The 13,057-nt window shown below is 43.9% G+C and overlaps 1 protein-coding gene across 1 annotated transcript in view; it reads right to left on the bottom strand.

Moving 5' to 3' along the window:
* DNAH7 (dynein axonemal heavy chain 7) overlaps positions 1-13,057 on the bottom strand; it is a 185,047-nt gene that overhangs the window by 24,034 nt on the left and 147,956 nt on the right. The window contains exons 55-58 of the mRNA XM_081142085.1: positions 10,556-10,732; positions 8,296-8,457; positions 5,748-5,948; positions 2,834-2,995 (exon numbers count right to left, since the gene is read on the bottom strand). Of these exons, the coding sequence (XP_080998211.1) occupies positions 2,834-2,995; positions 5,748-5,948; positions 8,296-8,457; positions 10,556-10,732 (702 nt within the window). The remainder of the gene's footprint in view (positions 1-2,833; positions 2,996-5,747; positions 5,949-8,295; positions 8,458-10,555; positions 10,733-13,057) is intronic.

Genomic DNA, 13,057 nt, shown 5'->3' with positions numbered 1-13,057 from the left:
GTAAATTAGAACCAGTTCACATAGATTTGGTCTCATTGCCATAGCTGACCCACTGGACCTACTTAGGAGCTAGAAGAGAATGTTTGGGGACATGTTAGGAGGTCCTTGGGTTTTAATTTCTGTTGTAACCATAAACCCATTCTTCTCTCCAAGTAGAGGTTAGTGTACCCCGCTTTCATTTTATTTCCTCACCCTATTCATTCTCTCGACAGCACCAATTGTTGGTGTTCTAGGTTGTGTGTGTGTGGGGGGGGGGGTGAGTTTAATTCTGATTGCTTTCTTTGTCAAGACATTGTATCATTTTGTTTTAATTTTTTTAAAAATATATCTTTATTGATTTCAGAGAGAGGAAGGGAGAGGGAGAGAGAGAGAGAGAAACATCAGTGATGAGAGAGTCATTGATCGGCTGCCTCCTGCACGCCCCTGATTGGGGATCGAGCCCACAACCCGGGATGTGCCCTGACCACGAATTGAACTTCAATGTCCTGCATCCTAGGTTGATGCTCAACCGCTGAGCCATGCCTGGCTGGGCAAGGATCATTTGTTTTAAGAAAAAATGTTGATTGCTGAAGTCGGATTACATTAGATTTAATAATATCAAAGAGAACTGTGAATTCACATTCCTCAAAGACTCTCCCTCTAACACCTGATGAATTACATGTGATGAATGATTAGTAGTTTTGTCAAGTTTGCTTTATATAATTACTGTGCTGGAGGAATGAGAAGCACTGCTGAATTATCATTTAATTCAAGAAATCAGTTCAGGCCCTGGCTGGTGTGGCTCAGTTGGTTGAGCAACATCCTGTGCATAGACAGGTTGCCAGTGAGGCCACATGCCCAGGTTGCAGGCTCGATTCCCAGTGGCGGTGGGTGCAGGAGGCAACTGATTGATGTTTTCATCTATGTTTCTCTCTCACATCGATACTTCTCTCTCTCCTTCTCCCTTTCTCTCTCTCTAAAAAAAAATCAATAAAAATAAATCAGTTCGTCAGTCCCATGTGTCATTAAAAGAATCTCTGCATAGCATTTGAAAGGATGGACAATTCCTGATGTTCCCTACTTACTCAGGTGCTCTCTCCTGCCCTTCCCCAGGCTGTGCACTTCCCACAGTCCTCTCCCAGCCCATGGGTACTGGGTTCTTGCCAACAGTCATTCTTTAGTTCTTTCTTTTCACAGGCAACAGGACTCCCTTTTAAATCTCAGGTGTTCTCAGGCTGCTCCTAACACAATTCACAAACCTCTGTCTTGTGTTCACTCTCTTCTCTTCTCTTGGGCTTTATATCTATATGCCAAGAGCCTGTTCAGTATGTTCACCTGGACATCCAGATGTATAAAACATAGGAGAGTGAAGTACTTATCCACTCACCACCCCACTTTACTACTGTACCTGCTATATACCTATTAATTCCTGGTACTGTCCCCTGCCTGGACTAATGAGTGGTACCACCACCAGTCCAGAACAGAAAACTGACATCATGTGAGACACTCCCTCTTTCTTTACTGCTTAATATCCACGTCATTTCAGCCGCTTTCCCTGCATACCTACTGTATCTCTACCATGTTCCCCATCCCAGCTCAAATGCTCTAGTTTAAACTGTTACCATCTCTTGCCTGGGTTATCATGATGGTCTTCTGGATTAAGTTTCCTAGTGCTGATCATGGGTGGCTTAAAACAACAAAAATTCATTGACAGATAGTTCTGGAGGCTAGATATTTGAAATCAAGGGGTTGGCAGGGCCACACTGCCTCCAAAACTTCAAGGAGGGTCCTTCCTTGCCTCTATCAGCTTCTGGTGGCCCCAGGTGTTCCTTGGCTGGTGGCAGCATTAATCCGATCTCTGCCCCTCTCTTCACATGGCTGTCTTCTCCGTGTGTGTGTCCAAATTTCCCTCTTCTAACGACAACAGTTACATTCTAAGAGGACTCACTCTACCCCAGCATGACTTAATCTTACTTGACTAATTACATCTGCAACAACCCCATTCCCAAATAAGGTCATGTTCTGAGGTACCATGGAGCAGAACTTCAACATATATTTATTGGGAGGGGACACAACTCAACTCACATCATATAAGACTGGTCTGTCATCTAAGTCCTTCCAATCTATTCTCTACTTGATTGTGAGGGTGATCTTTCTAAAATGCAAATATTCTCCCAAAAGCAGTAGAATAAACTCCCGAATCAGTTAGCACTGCATACAAGAATGTTCCAGATCACTTACAGTTAACCGAGCCTTTTCACCCGTTTGCATTTTTTAAAAAAGTTTGGAGGTATAATTGTTACATAACATTGTATTAGTTCCAGAGGTACAACATAATCATGTTATTTGCGTACATTATTTGCACTTTTTAAAAGCCTTTTTATTGTTGCTCCTTCGCACTGTGTACCTGAAAACCTTCTATTTACTCTTTGTCCCAAGCACCTCCTCCTCTGTGGAACGATGACATTTCTCTAAAAATAAGGTCACGCTCCGGAAGAGAAGTCAATCAGTCTGCTTGTTTTTTCTTTTCCCATTCTGAAGTCTGGTTAATTTATGGTCTTCTCAAATCTTTTTCAGAATAAGTGCAATCACTTTTCAGATTCCCATAGGTGTGTATGTGTCAAAATAAATGATAAAATATAGGTTCCTGATTGACAAACGGACACCCTGGCTACCTCCTTTGGCAGCTGTAATCTCCTGTAATAATAAAGGACTGCTTAATCAGCTGTTGGGAACTATCCTGCTATTCATTTCATAAGAGCAGAAATTAATCAGAAGTCCCTGCTTGCTGTGCAACACTCGCAGCACCGTACCAAGGACGCGGGCACCGTGCTCGCCGCGCTTTCTCCCCTACCTCATACTGGTTCAGGAACATGTGGAGCTGCTGCACACTGATCCTCAGGTCAGTCTCGTTGAACTCGTAGGGAATATTCCACCCCAGGGGTCCAAATTTCCGTCTCTCCTGCACCAGCGCATGGAAGAAGCAGAGGCCGTAGAGCAGCCTCCTGAACGCGTCCTGCACGGAGGAGAAAGGCGCCGGGTCACCGGGGTCCGGCACCGCGCTCTGCCCGCCTCTCCAGGCGAAGCCAGCGATCCCTTCTGCTTATAAACAGATGCACCCCAAGTGTAACTGAGACGGAAGCAAGTGTGTTTCTACGGGCTTTTTAGGCAAAAACACGCCGACTGAACACGTTCGGGCTTCCAGGCTGTTCGGAAGCGTGTCCCGCGTCTGCGGCCTTGCGGGGTTTGGAGGCGCCGAGGGAGCGCCGAGCCGGGCCGGCCGGGCCAGCGCTGGGGGGGGGGTCCCCAGGCCCGGGGCATCGCAGGGCGGGGCGCCAGCCCCCGGGCAGCTCCGCACGCAGGGCTCGCCGCTTGGACACCGCGGCCCGTGGCCTGCCCGGCTGCCCTCGGGGAACAGAGTCCGCGGCGCCGAGCCGCAGAGCAGCTCCCCGGGAGCCGGGAGGGTGACGCGCCTGGCGTCGCCTGCGCGCCCCGGAGGATGCGACGGGCCCAGGCCGAGCCGAGCGGGGCGGGAGGCGAGGCTTCCCGGGGACAGCAGAGGCTGCGCTGGGGCGCTTGCCCCCCAGGGAGAGGGCCGGCCTCGGCCCCCCAGAGCGAGTTAACAGCCCCCGGGGGGGGGGCAGTGGGAAAGCCCCGCCCGGCGGCAGCGCGCAGGGCCCGGGACGCGGCTGGGCGGGGCGGGGCGGGGCGAGTGGCCGGACGGAGCCCGGCGGCCTAAGGGTCCCCTCGGCCGAGCCCCAGCGGGGGGCCCGGGGCGCGCTGCCCGACGAGGGTCGCAGCCCGGCGGCCTGAGGGTCCCCTCGGCCGAGCCCCAGCGGGGGGCCCGGGGCGCGCTGCCCGACGAGGGGTCGCCCACGAAGGCCCCGCGCGTGCCGGACGCACGGGCAGCGCTGGAGCTGGGTCATCCCGGAGACGCCGGGCGGGCACGGCCACGGGCACGGCCACGGCCACGGCCACGGGCACGGGCACGGCCACGGCCGGGCGGATTTCCAGAGGAACGGGAGCGCTGCGGCCCTAACATGTTCCCCTGGACACCGACTTTGCGCGGCAAGGGGCCGACAGTTATCACACAGTGAGGGGGGCGACACCTGGTCCCGATGCTGAAAATCAGCGTCCTCACAGGACAAATAGGCATCGCGGGCCTCCCGCGTGACCCGCTGAGGACACGTGTCGCCTTCATCGTTTCTGGCTAAAAATGCGTACCCTGCGCCTAATTATCAAGAGATATTAAGCAAGCCCCAAATGGTAAGCGTTATATTAAAAAAGGGGGGGAGTAAATTCTTCAGAAATGTCAGTGTCGTCAAAACCAAAGAAAGGCGGAGGACAAGTTTCAGATGAAGAAGGCCACGCGGCCGGGAGCCCCACAGAAAGGGGCCCAGACCAGCCCCCGGGAACAGGGCCAGCGCTCCCACCGCCATCGCGAGTCAGCTGCCAAATCTGGAGCACAAATGGCAGGTAGGATACAACAGTGTATCCTTGTTAAACTTACTAAACGAACTGTTCCAGGATAAGGTAACACCTCTATTCCTAACAAATGTACACTGAAGTATTTATTAGGAATAAAGGGCCGGGACATACCTAACTTACCTGCACATTGTACACCGTGCCCATGCCCTGTGCCCCTGGTAACAGGAGGTAAACATGGGCACAGGGCACGGGCTATTTGTGCAACTTTTATACTTGTAACTTTTCTGTAAGTTTAAAAAATATTTCCAAATAAAAAATTAAAACAGAAAAATATGATGTGCTGCTTTGGAATTTGAGGAGTTTTGGGTTTTGGTTTGGACTGTGGCTCATAAAAGCCTTGACTTCCCATATGTGTGACTATCACTGGAGAGACCTTTGATCTAGAATAAAGGGAATAAAATATTTCAAAAAGGCTTTTGTCCAGCTATTATATGCAGAAATGCCCTCACCACCTACCTGGGAGTAACCTGCTCTTTCTGGGCCTAATTAATGCAAAAATTGGTCATACAGCGGGTCTTAGAAGCTTAGGAGAAGGTTTGACTTAGTTTTAAATATACATGATTTTTTTTTAATACCCAAACCTTTTGTTTAGTGAAAGTACTTCTTTATTTTAATGCTTTCCTTTGATGTGTACTTAAAACATATTCCGACATCAAGAGTGTGAGCTTTTTAATGGCAAAAGCTTACCAAGGTTCATAACCTCTCTTAAAACGAAACTCTTCCATTTTTAATTATGGTAAAACGCTGTGAAACAATTTTAGGTCACAGACATTCACACACAGAATTCTAATCACAAAAGCAGTGGGTGGTTTCCCTGCTTGCCCGGTGATGCTAAAAAAGACCCTTATGAGCCCCATCAATCAAGGAGTAAAATCATTTTGGCTCTCATTATAGTTACATGGAGAAAATATTTTTATATTTTAATTTAAAGATATGGCTTCAAATAGCAAATGGCTCAGTTAATATCCTGAAACAAGATTCTCCAACCTTGCAGATTTGTACTGGGAATGGCTTACAGCTGACTTTCTAAATAGAAAGCTACATTATTAATGATACCCCACAAGATCTCAGCTGAGCAGGAATGAAGTTGGTAGTAAAATTAAAATAAAATATTAATAAAATTGACTTCAGCACAGTCAATAATCAGTGATCAAAACCAACTGCACTGCAGTGCAGGAGGCCTATTTACTTTGTAGTTTTTCTCAGCACACACCCGCGATCACCAGGGGTCACTTGAACTGCTTTATAGGGCTGGGGTAAAAGACTTAGCCATCACTAACAGGCTTTTTGCAGCTGCCAAAGAACTCGGGGTCAGAGATGGGGTCCATGAGGTAGGATCGGATGATGTTCGCCCGCAAACCTTTCGGTGCCTCGTTGGTCATTTTCACTCCGTTCTGCAGGACAGACACAGGGAAGTTTGGAGATGGGTAACTTGTCAGCCACATTCGGAAGTCTGGATGTGTTGATTCTGGGCTTAACTCCTGCAGGGAAAATAAATCAGATACAAAAGCACCAATGAAAATCAGTGAGAACTCTCCAGACCCCAGGTGTCTAGGATGGGCTGGGAGTGGGGGGAAGCATTTTTACAGAAGAGAGCTCATAGCTGCAGTTTAAGGCAAAAGCCTTAAAATCTGATTCTACCCCAGAAACAATATACTTGATAAAACTAAATCATATGACTAGAAAGTTTACAAAGGTGTTACATAATTCAGAACTGGTCACAATAAAGAACAAGACATTAAAAAAAAAAAAAAAAGTGTAATTTTATTGATGTTGCTGAAATATTTACTGCAAGAATTCTCCACCCCAGAGCTGGATTAAGATTAACTCCCCCCCCCTTTTTTCTGTAGCCATGTTGTGAGACTAAGCAACACACTCCAGATATGTCAGTTTAATAAAACCAAGCAGGGATAGGAAAAAAGAGCATTCTGAAAGGTGGGGAGACCTGGGACATCCTGAAGCATGAAACACATCACTAGGAGCTCGATTTGTTGAAGGGGCTGGTCAGGCCTGCACTGTACAGGAGAATGGAGCCCTTGGCACTGCGCTGAAGGCTGGATAAGCTGGGAATCATCAGGCGCCCTTCCCTCTCTTCCTATTCAGTCCCTCTCCCTACTGCTACCTCCTCTAATTGTCCTTTCAGTGGTATCTGTGCTTTTAAAATTGCAAATCTCTGTCAGTAGAAAATGTTTGAGCATTCATATGGTGAAGGGGTAGGGCGAGTTAGGAAGAGTAAGAACTTAGGTGCCTAAAACCCTTTTTTCTTAACCCTCACCTGAGGATATGTTTTCTTATTAATATTTATTTTTATTTATTTACTCATTTATTTATCGAAACATTGATTGGTTGCTTCCCGTACATGCCCTGACCAGGGATCAAACCCACAACCTCTTGGTGTATGGGACGACACTCCAACCAACCGAGCCACCCAGCCAGGGTGGTGCCTAAGTTCTTTAATAAGTGGTAAGGGCACCAATTTTTCTCCTACTAGCTGCCTTAAACCCAGTGACTTAAGCAACATGACTCATGGACTTTGAGTCAAGTTCACCATCCACTAGAGACCATTCTCTCTTAAATGACTCTCTGATGGGTGTATATGAGGCAATTCAACAGGTCATGAGCGTGGCCAAGAGACAGAGGAACCATGAGGGAACAGGAACAAATATAAAACCTCTAACATAAAGCCTGACAAGTGAGTAGATGTTGGTAAGACAAGTAATAAAAAGAATAGTTTTTCAGATAGAAATAGCATCTATTCTGATGGCCTACGTTCTTGACAAAGAGTGCTATAAAATGAAAATGAAAGTAGTTCAAATGGATACAGCATAGAAGTCAAGATGGAAAGTGGCCAAGATGAAACCTGAGAAGTAGGCCAAGGTCAGCCAAAGTAGGGTGTTGAAAGCCACGATGGGGTTTGAACTTTGTTTTGCATGAAATGGGAATCCATTGGAAGGTATTAAGCAGTGAAGCAATATTCATTTACTAGTTCAGTAGATATTTATTGATTGTCTGCTATGGGCCAGGCACTATTCAAGGTGCTGGAGACAAAGCAGAGAGAACAAAACAGACAGTTGCTGTCCTCATGGTGCTTTCATTCTATGGGAGATACAGAAAAAATGACAAGTGGCATAAAGAAAAATACAACCTGCTCCTTAAAGTTTCAATTGAGTGTCTGCATAGTGCAAGTTATATCATTACCTTGGTTATTTAGTAGCTTGGGGTTCTCTGAGCTAGGTGGGGGCTGGAGTCATGGTAATTACAGAGGATGCATTTTCTCTGTTTATTGAAATCAAGTACCAAGTTTTCTGTTTACTCAGCTGAACTAAATGGGTTTTCTTCCTGGAATTTCTGCCCACAAAAATAGGGAAGTACAATGAACCAGGGCAAAGGGGGTGGAAGGAGTACCCTTTTGGTTTTAGACAGGATCACTAGCTAAGTGGGTGAGAAGTGAATTAAAGAAAAGTTATATCTTGAAATGTTTAAGTTTAGAGTCGCCACGTGAATTTCACCTGAAAAGCCCCCTTTGTTTTTGGTTCACTGTTACAAAAAGTGAATTGTTTACTGTCTACCCTGTGGTTTACACTCATCTTTGAGGCCACTCTTCTGGATGAGCCCTGGGTCCTATAAGAGGGACTCAGCAAGGCCTGACAGTGTGCTCTTCTCTAGTCCTATAGTCCCCAAAGTCAGCCCATCCCTCCTATAATCCAGGCATGTCATTCACCTCTAACCCTCCAAATTAGAAGACAGGAATGGAGTTGCTTAGATGGTATGTAGATAACTAATTATATTGAGGGAATACAATCTATAAAAATAAACGTGCATTTTTACCTCGCAAACTTTCTCAAGGGTTGGCATCCAAGAGGTGGCAAGGTGGCAATTCTGAAGAACAACCCATGTTCCTTCCTTGACAGCTTTTTCTAACATCTTCATAGCTATGGGACCTTGGCCTTGACCAAGAGATAAAGAGCTAAGTTTTGATCCCCCATATCCCTGTGTACAAAAATAATAAAGATGTGAGGGAAGAATAAATATTATTACAGGAAATGTTAAATTAGACTTATTAAAATTTAATTATATAGCATCCTTCAAAGGTCTGAACATACACAACCCTAAAAAAATTCTTACTGAGTAAGAATCCTATAAGCATTTAGATAAAAAGCAAGTTAACTCATATAGGAAACAGTCATGGTAATAAATTAAAAATTCTGTACAGTACTTGATTGCTGAGATAAGGGATAGAAAAAGAAATTAAGAGGACTTTTAACAGAGGAGGAGATGAAAGGGCTTGGTTGTTATGCAGCAACTCCTAAAATCCAAAGCCGAAAAGAAAGTATGAATGGACAGATGAACTTGTCCAAATCTTTGAATAATTGTATTTTAACTAATTTGGCTACTGAATAAAAAAAATAACCCTTAATTCCCATTTTAAAGTTTCTTTAAAGAATTCTGTGGGAGTGTTTGCTGGAATTCATTTTTACTACATCCCAATTCACCTGTAGCTGCTGCTAGACACAGTGTCCATGTCTCTCCAAGCTCTTTCTAGATCAGTGACCACCCAAATGCTCTTTGGAAGAGACCTTGAGTTACAGTAGCATCGGAAGAGTAAGGTCTTGAGCCCTGTCTGAATGTCCATGGCTTATCCACACTAGCAGGTAGAAGCAGCAGAAAATCAAGCAGAGCTAAATACTAATTGTTTCTGGGAAAAGTAAAGATAGCAAGAGAAGAGAATGCCAGAGAATAATCACAATGACAATGCAGGAAGAGAAATGGAGAGAAACTGGGAGGTCTCGAAGGGTCAGAAATGTTGTGTTGATGTCAAGAGGGTGAGTCCTACATAAAATGGATATTTCTAGCATTTCCATCACTTCCATCCTAGTCCTAGCAACCATTGCTCCTCCTGGCCTTTCAATATCCCCCTTAACTAGTGCCCTCCTTCCATTTTGCACCACTCAGATCAATTCTCCTCACTCCAGCTAGAATGACCTTTATAAATTATAGATCAGATCATATCACTTTGGTGCTAAAAACCCTGCCACATTGTCCTGTCATACTGAAAGACCTTAATGTAAAGGCCCTGCAGGAGATGGTCCCTCATACATCTCAGAGCCCATCTCCTGCACTTATGAGAGCCACGTTCCAGCACGTCCCCAACCATAGGTAAATGCTATGTTAGATAATCAGTCCTCTAGTGTCTAAGATTTATAGCCAATGCAAAAAATATTAGGTTTTAAAATATAAATTGGCCTAGTGAAGACTATTTTAACTAGTTAGCTATGTGACCTTTGAGAAGCTATTTAGTCTCTCCATGCTTAGTATCCCTATCTGTAAACTAAAGATGCCATTATTTACCTCATAGGGTTGTTATAAAAATTAAAATAGAAAATGTGCATAACAGGTATAACAAAATTAACTGTATATAAAGTACTCAATAAAAGTGGTAGTGGTGGTTTTAAAAATATCAGTACTATTACCTTAAAATGTTATTTTGAAACAACTCAAAAATGCCAATGACTTGTTTATTATCTTCTTGTTCTAGGATGTATGATGTAAGAAAATTTACAGCAAATATTTTCAACATATTTAAAGCCTAGAAACATAAATATTAGAATATAACCTGTAAAGTGACTATAATTAGTATTGTTCTGGAAAGTCAAGGAAGGTCCCCCTTTAGAGACTGGGAGAAGAAGCAGGATCGGCGAAAGCTCTCCCCTGGGTCATTGTTCAGGCTTCAATTTATTAAATCAACCCAAGTTCATATACTGGTGCAAATTATGTCGCAGAGTCCCCTATGTCCCCAAAATAAAAGAAAAGCAAATGCCCCCCAAAGCCCAAATTCTGGTTTTATAATTTAGATAAGGAACTTTTTTTAATCAGTGCAGCCAGTTAAATAATCAGTTTCTGGGAACTCTGTCAACCTCTGGACTCCCAAGTCTTTCAAGGGGTGAGTGATAAATTTTTACCTTTTCCTAACTCCTTAGCATTTCAAGTATTAGCAAGTGCATATATATTTATATATAGTAACACACATGTACACACACACACACACACACACACACACACACAGATAACTCAATCTATTTTAAGGTACCTGGTCATCAGCAAATTTGAGAAGGGCAGCCATGGGATCCGCTCCAGGAGAGAGCACAAAAATCAGTGGTGCACAGCAGTTACTATCTGCAAACGCCTTGGATAAATTGAAGGGGGGCGGTTCAATGAATATACGCCCCAATTTGATGGTTATAAATTCCTGCAGCATTGGAATAATCTAGAAGGGAACAAGAATATATTTGAAAGAATATTGAAAATCTTCCTAAAACCTTAAAAGGTTCAGATTCAAGGGTGTCTTACTTAGGTATTCATTAATGTTGATGGAGAGTCAAAGGCATCACTTTATATAAATGCCTTTTAGATGGAAAAAAGTTATAAATATTTAAATAATAAAAGGTGGGTGGTTAGTAACACCAGAGTTCAAAGGCATTTATTTTTCCTCCTTTTAATGAGTATTCAACACATAGTGGATAAAAGAAACCTTAACTCATTACGTAAGTTTTAAAACACTGTGTTCCAAAAGTCCAAAATGCAGTAGAAATTTTAGTGTGACTTATACAATACTATACCATCAAGAAAGAACTGATGGAGCTGGAAAAAAAATGTTTTTACCTAAAAAAAAAATCACTATGAAAACAACAACAACCCATACTCCTGAGAAACAGGCAAAACTACAGTGCATAAAATTTCTGATGACATGCTTGCACATTTTCTAGAAGCATGCACGAGAAAAAGCAGAACTCCGCGGCTTGGGGGTCTCTATCAGGCATTGGCGCGGAAATGGAATTGTGTTAATCAGTACAGCTGAGGCACAGTTTTAGAAACATCATCCCTCTCTGACTAAGGGTCTAAACTTCATCATTTCTGGGCAATGACACCAGATAATCATGACTCAGGTGTGACCCAAACAAATAACAAAAGTATATTTAACAAACAAGTATCCCCATGTATAGCTGAACAAATTACATAAACATAACCCAGGAAGAGGAGAGATGGAGTGACAAGAACACAAAGAATGTTTGGAAGGCTGCAGGATCAGTGTGGCTGGATGCCTGCTCAGATCCAAGGGCAGAATTCTGGGTGCACACAACAGTCTAAATTAGGCTGGCAGTTCCAGTTGCACCAGCAAATCAGAGAACTTGGAGCAAACTGCTGGAGCAATTTGCAGATGCCAAGTGTATCTCAGAAAGACGGGCTCCTCTGAAAAAGGTTACAAGTTACAAGTATTCCCAAATTTTAATTGTGTATTTTCAGGAACATCTATTCACACAGGTTTGTAAGTAAAAATCATTGATATGTCACAATGCCTTAAAACAGTGTCAATCCTGGTGTGGATGAGTGTGTGGGACCGAGGGTGTGAGAGTGAGGAGCCCACAGTGAAAGAACACCTGGGCCTGAATTAAAGCTTTAGTCCCTTCCCAATATTTCTCTAGATTCACTCAAATATGGGAAAGATACGGAAGAGAAACAAGAAATGTACGAGACCATGATCTCAAGAACCTACCTAACGAGATAACACAGCATTGCCTGTGCACAGTAAATATCCACTGAACGAGCGAATGGGTAAATGACTCAAGGTGCCTCCTTTTGTGAGGCTGGAATTCTGATTTCAGAAATCTTAAACAAAAATCACAGAATAACAAATTCACCTTAAAGTTTCATTTCTAGATAAGTTATTTCATGTTTCAGATATTTTGAATGGGCACTGATGTCAAGCCCATTGCAGGAAACTAAACACACCGTCTGCTCCAGGCCTGTCCTTGCCCCTCCCCTTATCATTTGTCTCCTATAGCTGGTCTTTTCGCAGTAGGTTAAAAATGTTTTCGTAACCTCATTCCTCCCAAGGCTGCCTTCTTCACTAAATTAGAGTTTCACAAACAAAATGAAAGCATCTGGCCTTCAAGTGCATGGTCTTACTTTCCGTGAGCGTGAGGTGCACAGGGCCCCTCCCGCGCGTGGGCCGGGCTGGTGCAGACCCCGCGGGCGGGAAGCTTCTCCTGGCGAGGGAAGACCCGGTCGGGGTGGCACGCGAGGGTGAACAGGGCCGAAGTTCAGGGCTTCGTTTGTAATGTTAAAACTGAACAAGACTTGCTTGCTCCCGAGACTGAACCGTAACTCCCGAGGTAAGTGACTCTGTTAGCTATTCAGTTTGCAAGGCCACATATCGGGTTTGTGTCTGCAATCCGATTTTGCCAGCATTAGGTTTGTAAAATGAAATCTGTCAGTAACAAAAATTACAGACTAATCTAGGCAACCATCTTCCAAAAGGCAGGAAAGAGGTTTGTGGTCTTCCATTTATGTTTTTCTACGTATTGCAAGTTCCTGTGAGATTTATCTGAGGTCAGAGAAACATATTAACTTATATTTGACAAGTTTCTTACTGGAAGCTGATTGATTTGTTCTTTGTTTAGAGTTCAGAAGGAAAGAACTGTGGCCAGAAGCTCTTCATTTTGTAAAAGGACCCAAAACATTCCACACCTCAGTATTCATCCATTTGATGTTCTTTTTTGCTAAATAAAACTCTATAGACTATTAAATTTTA

The sequence above is a fragment of the Miniopterus schreibersii genome (genome assembly GCF_964146895.1).
Source record: "Miniopterus schreibersii genome assembly, chromosome: 7".
Classification (NCBI taxonomy): domain Eukaryota; kingdom Metazoa; phylum Chordata; class Mammalia; order Chiroptera; family Miniopteridae; genus Miniopterus; species Miniopterus schreibersii.
This window is presented reverse-complemented; position numbering and strand designations above follow the sequence as displayed.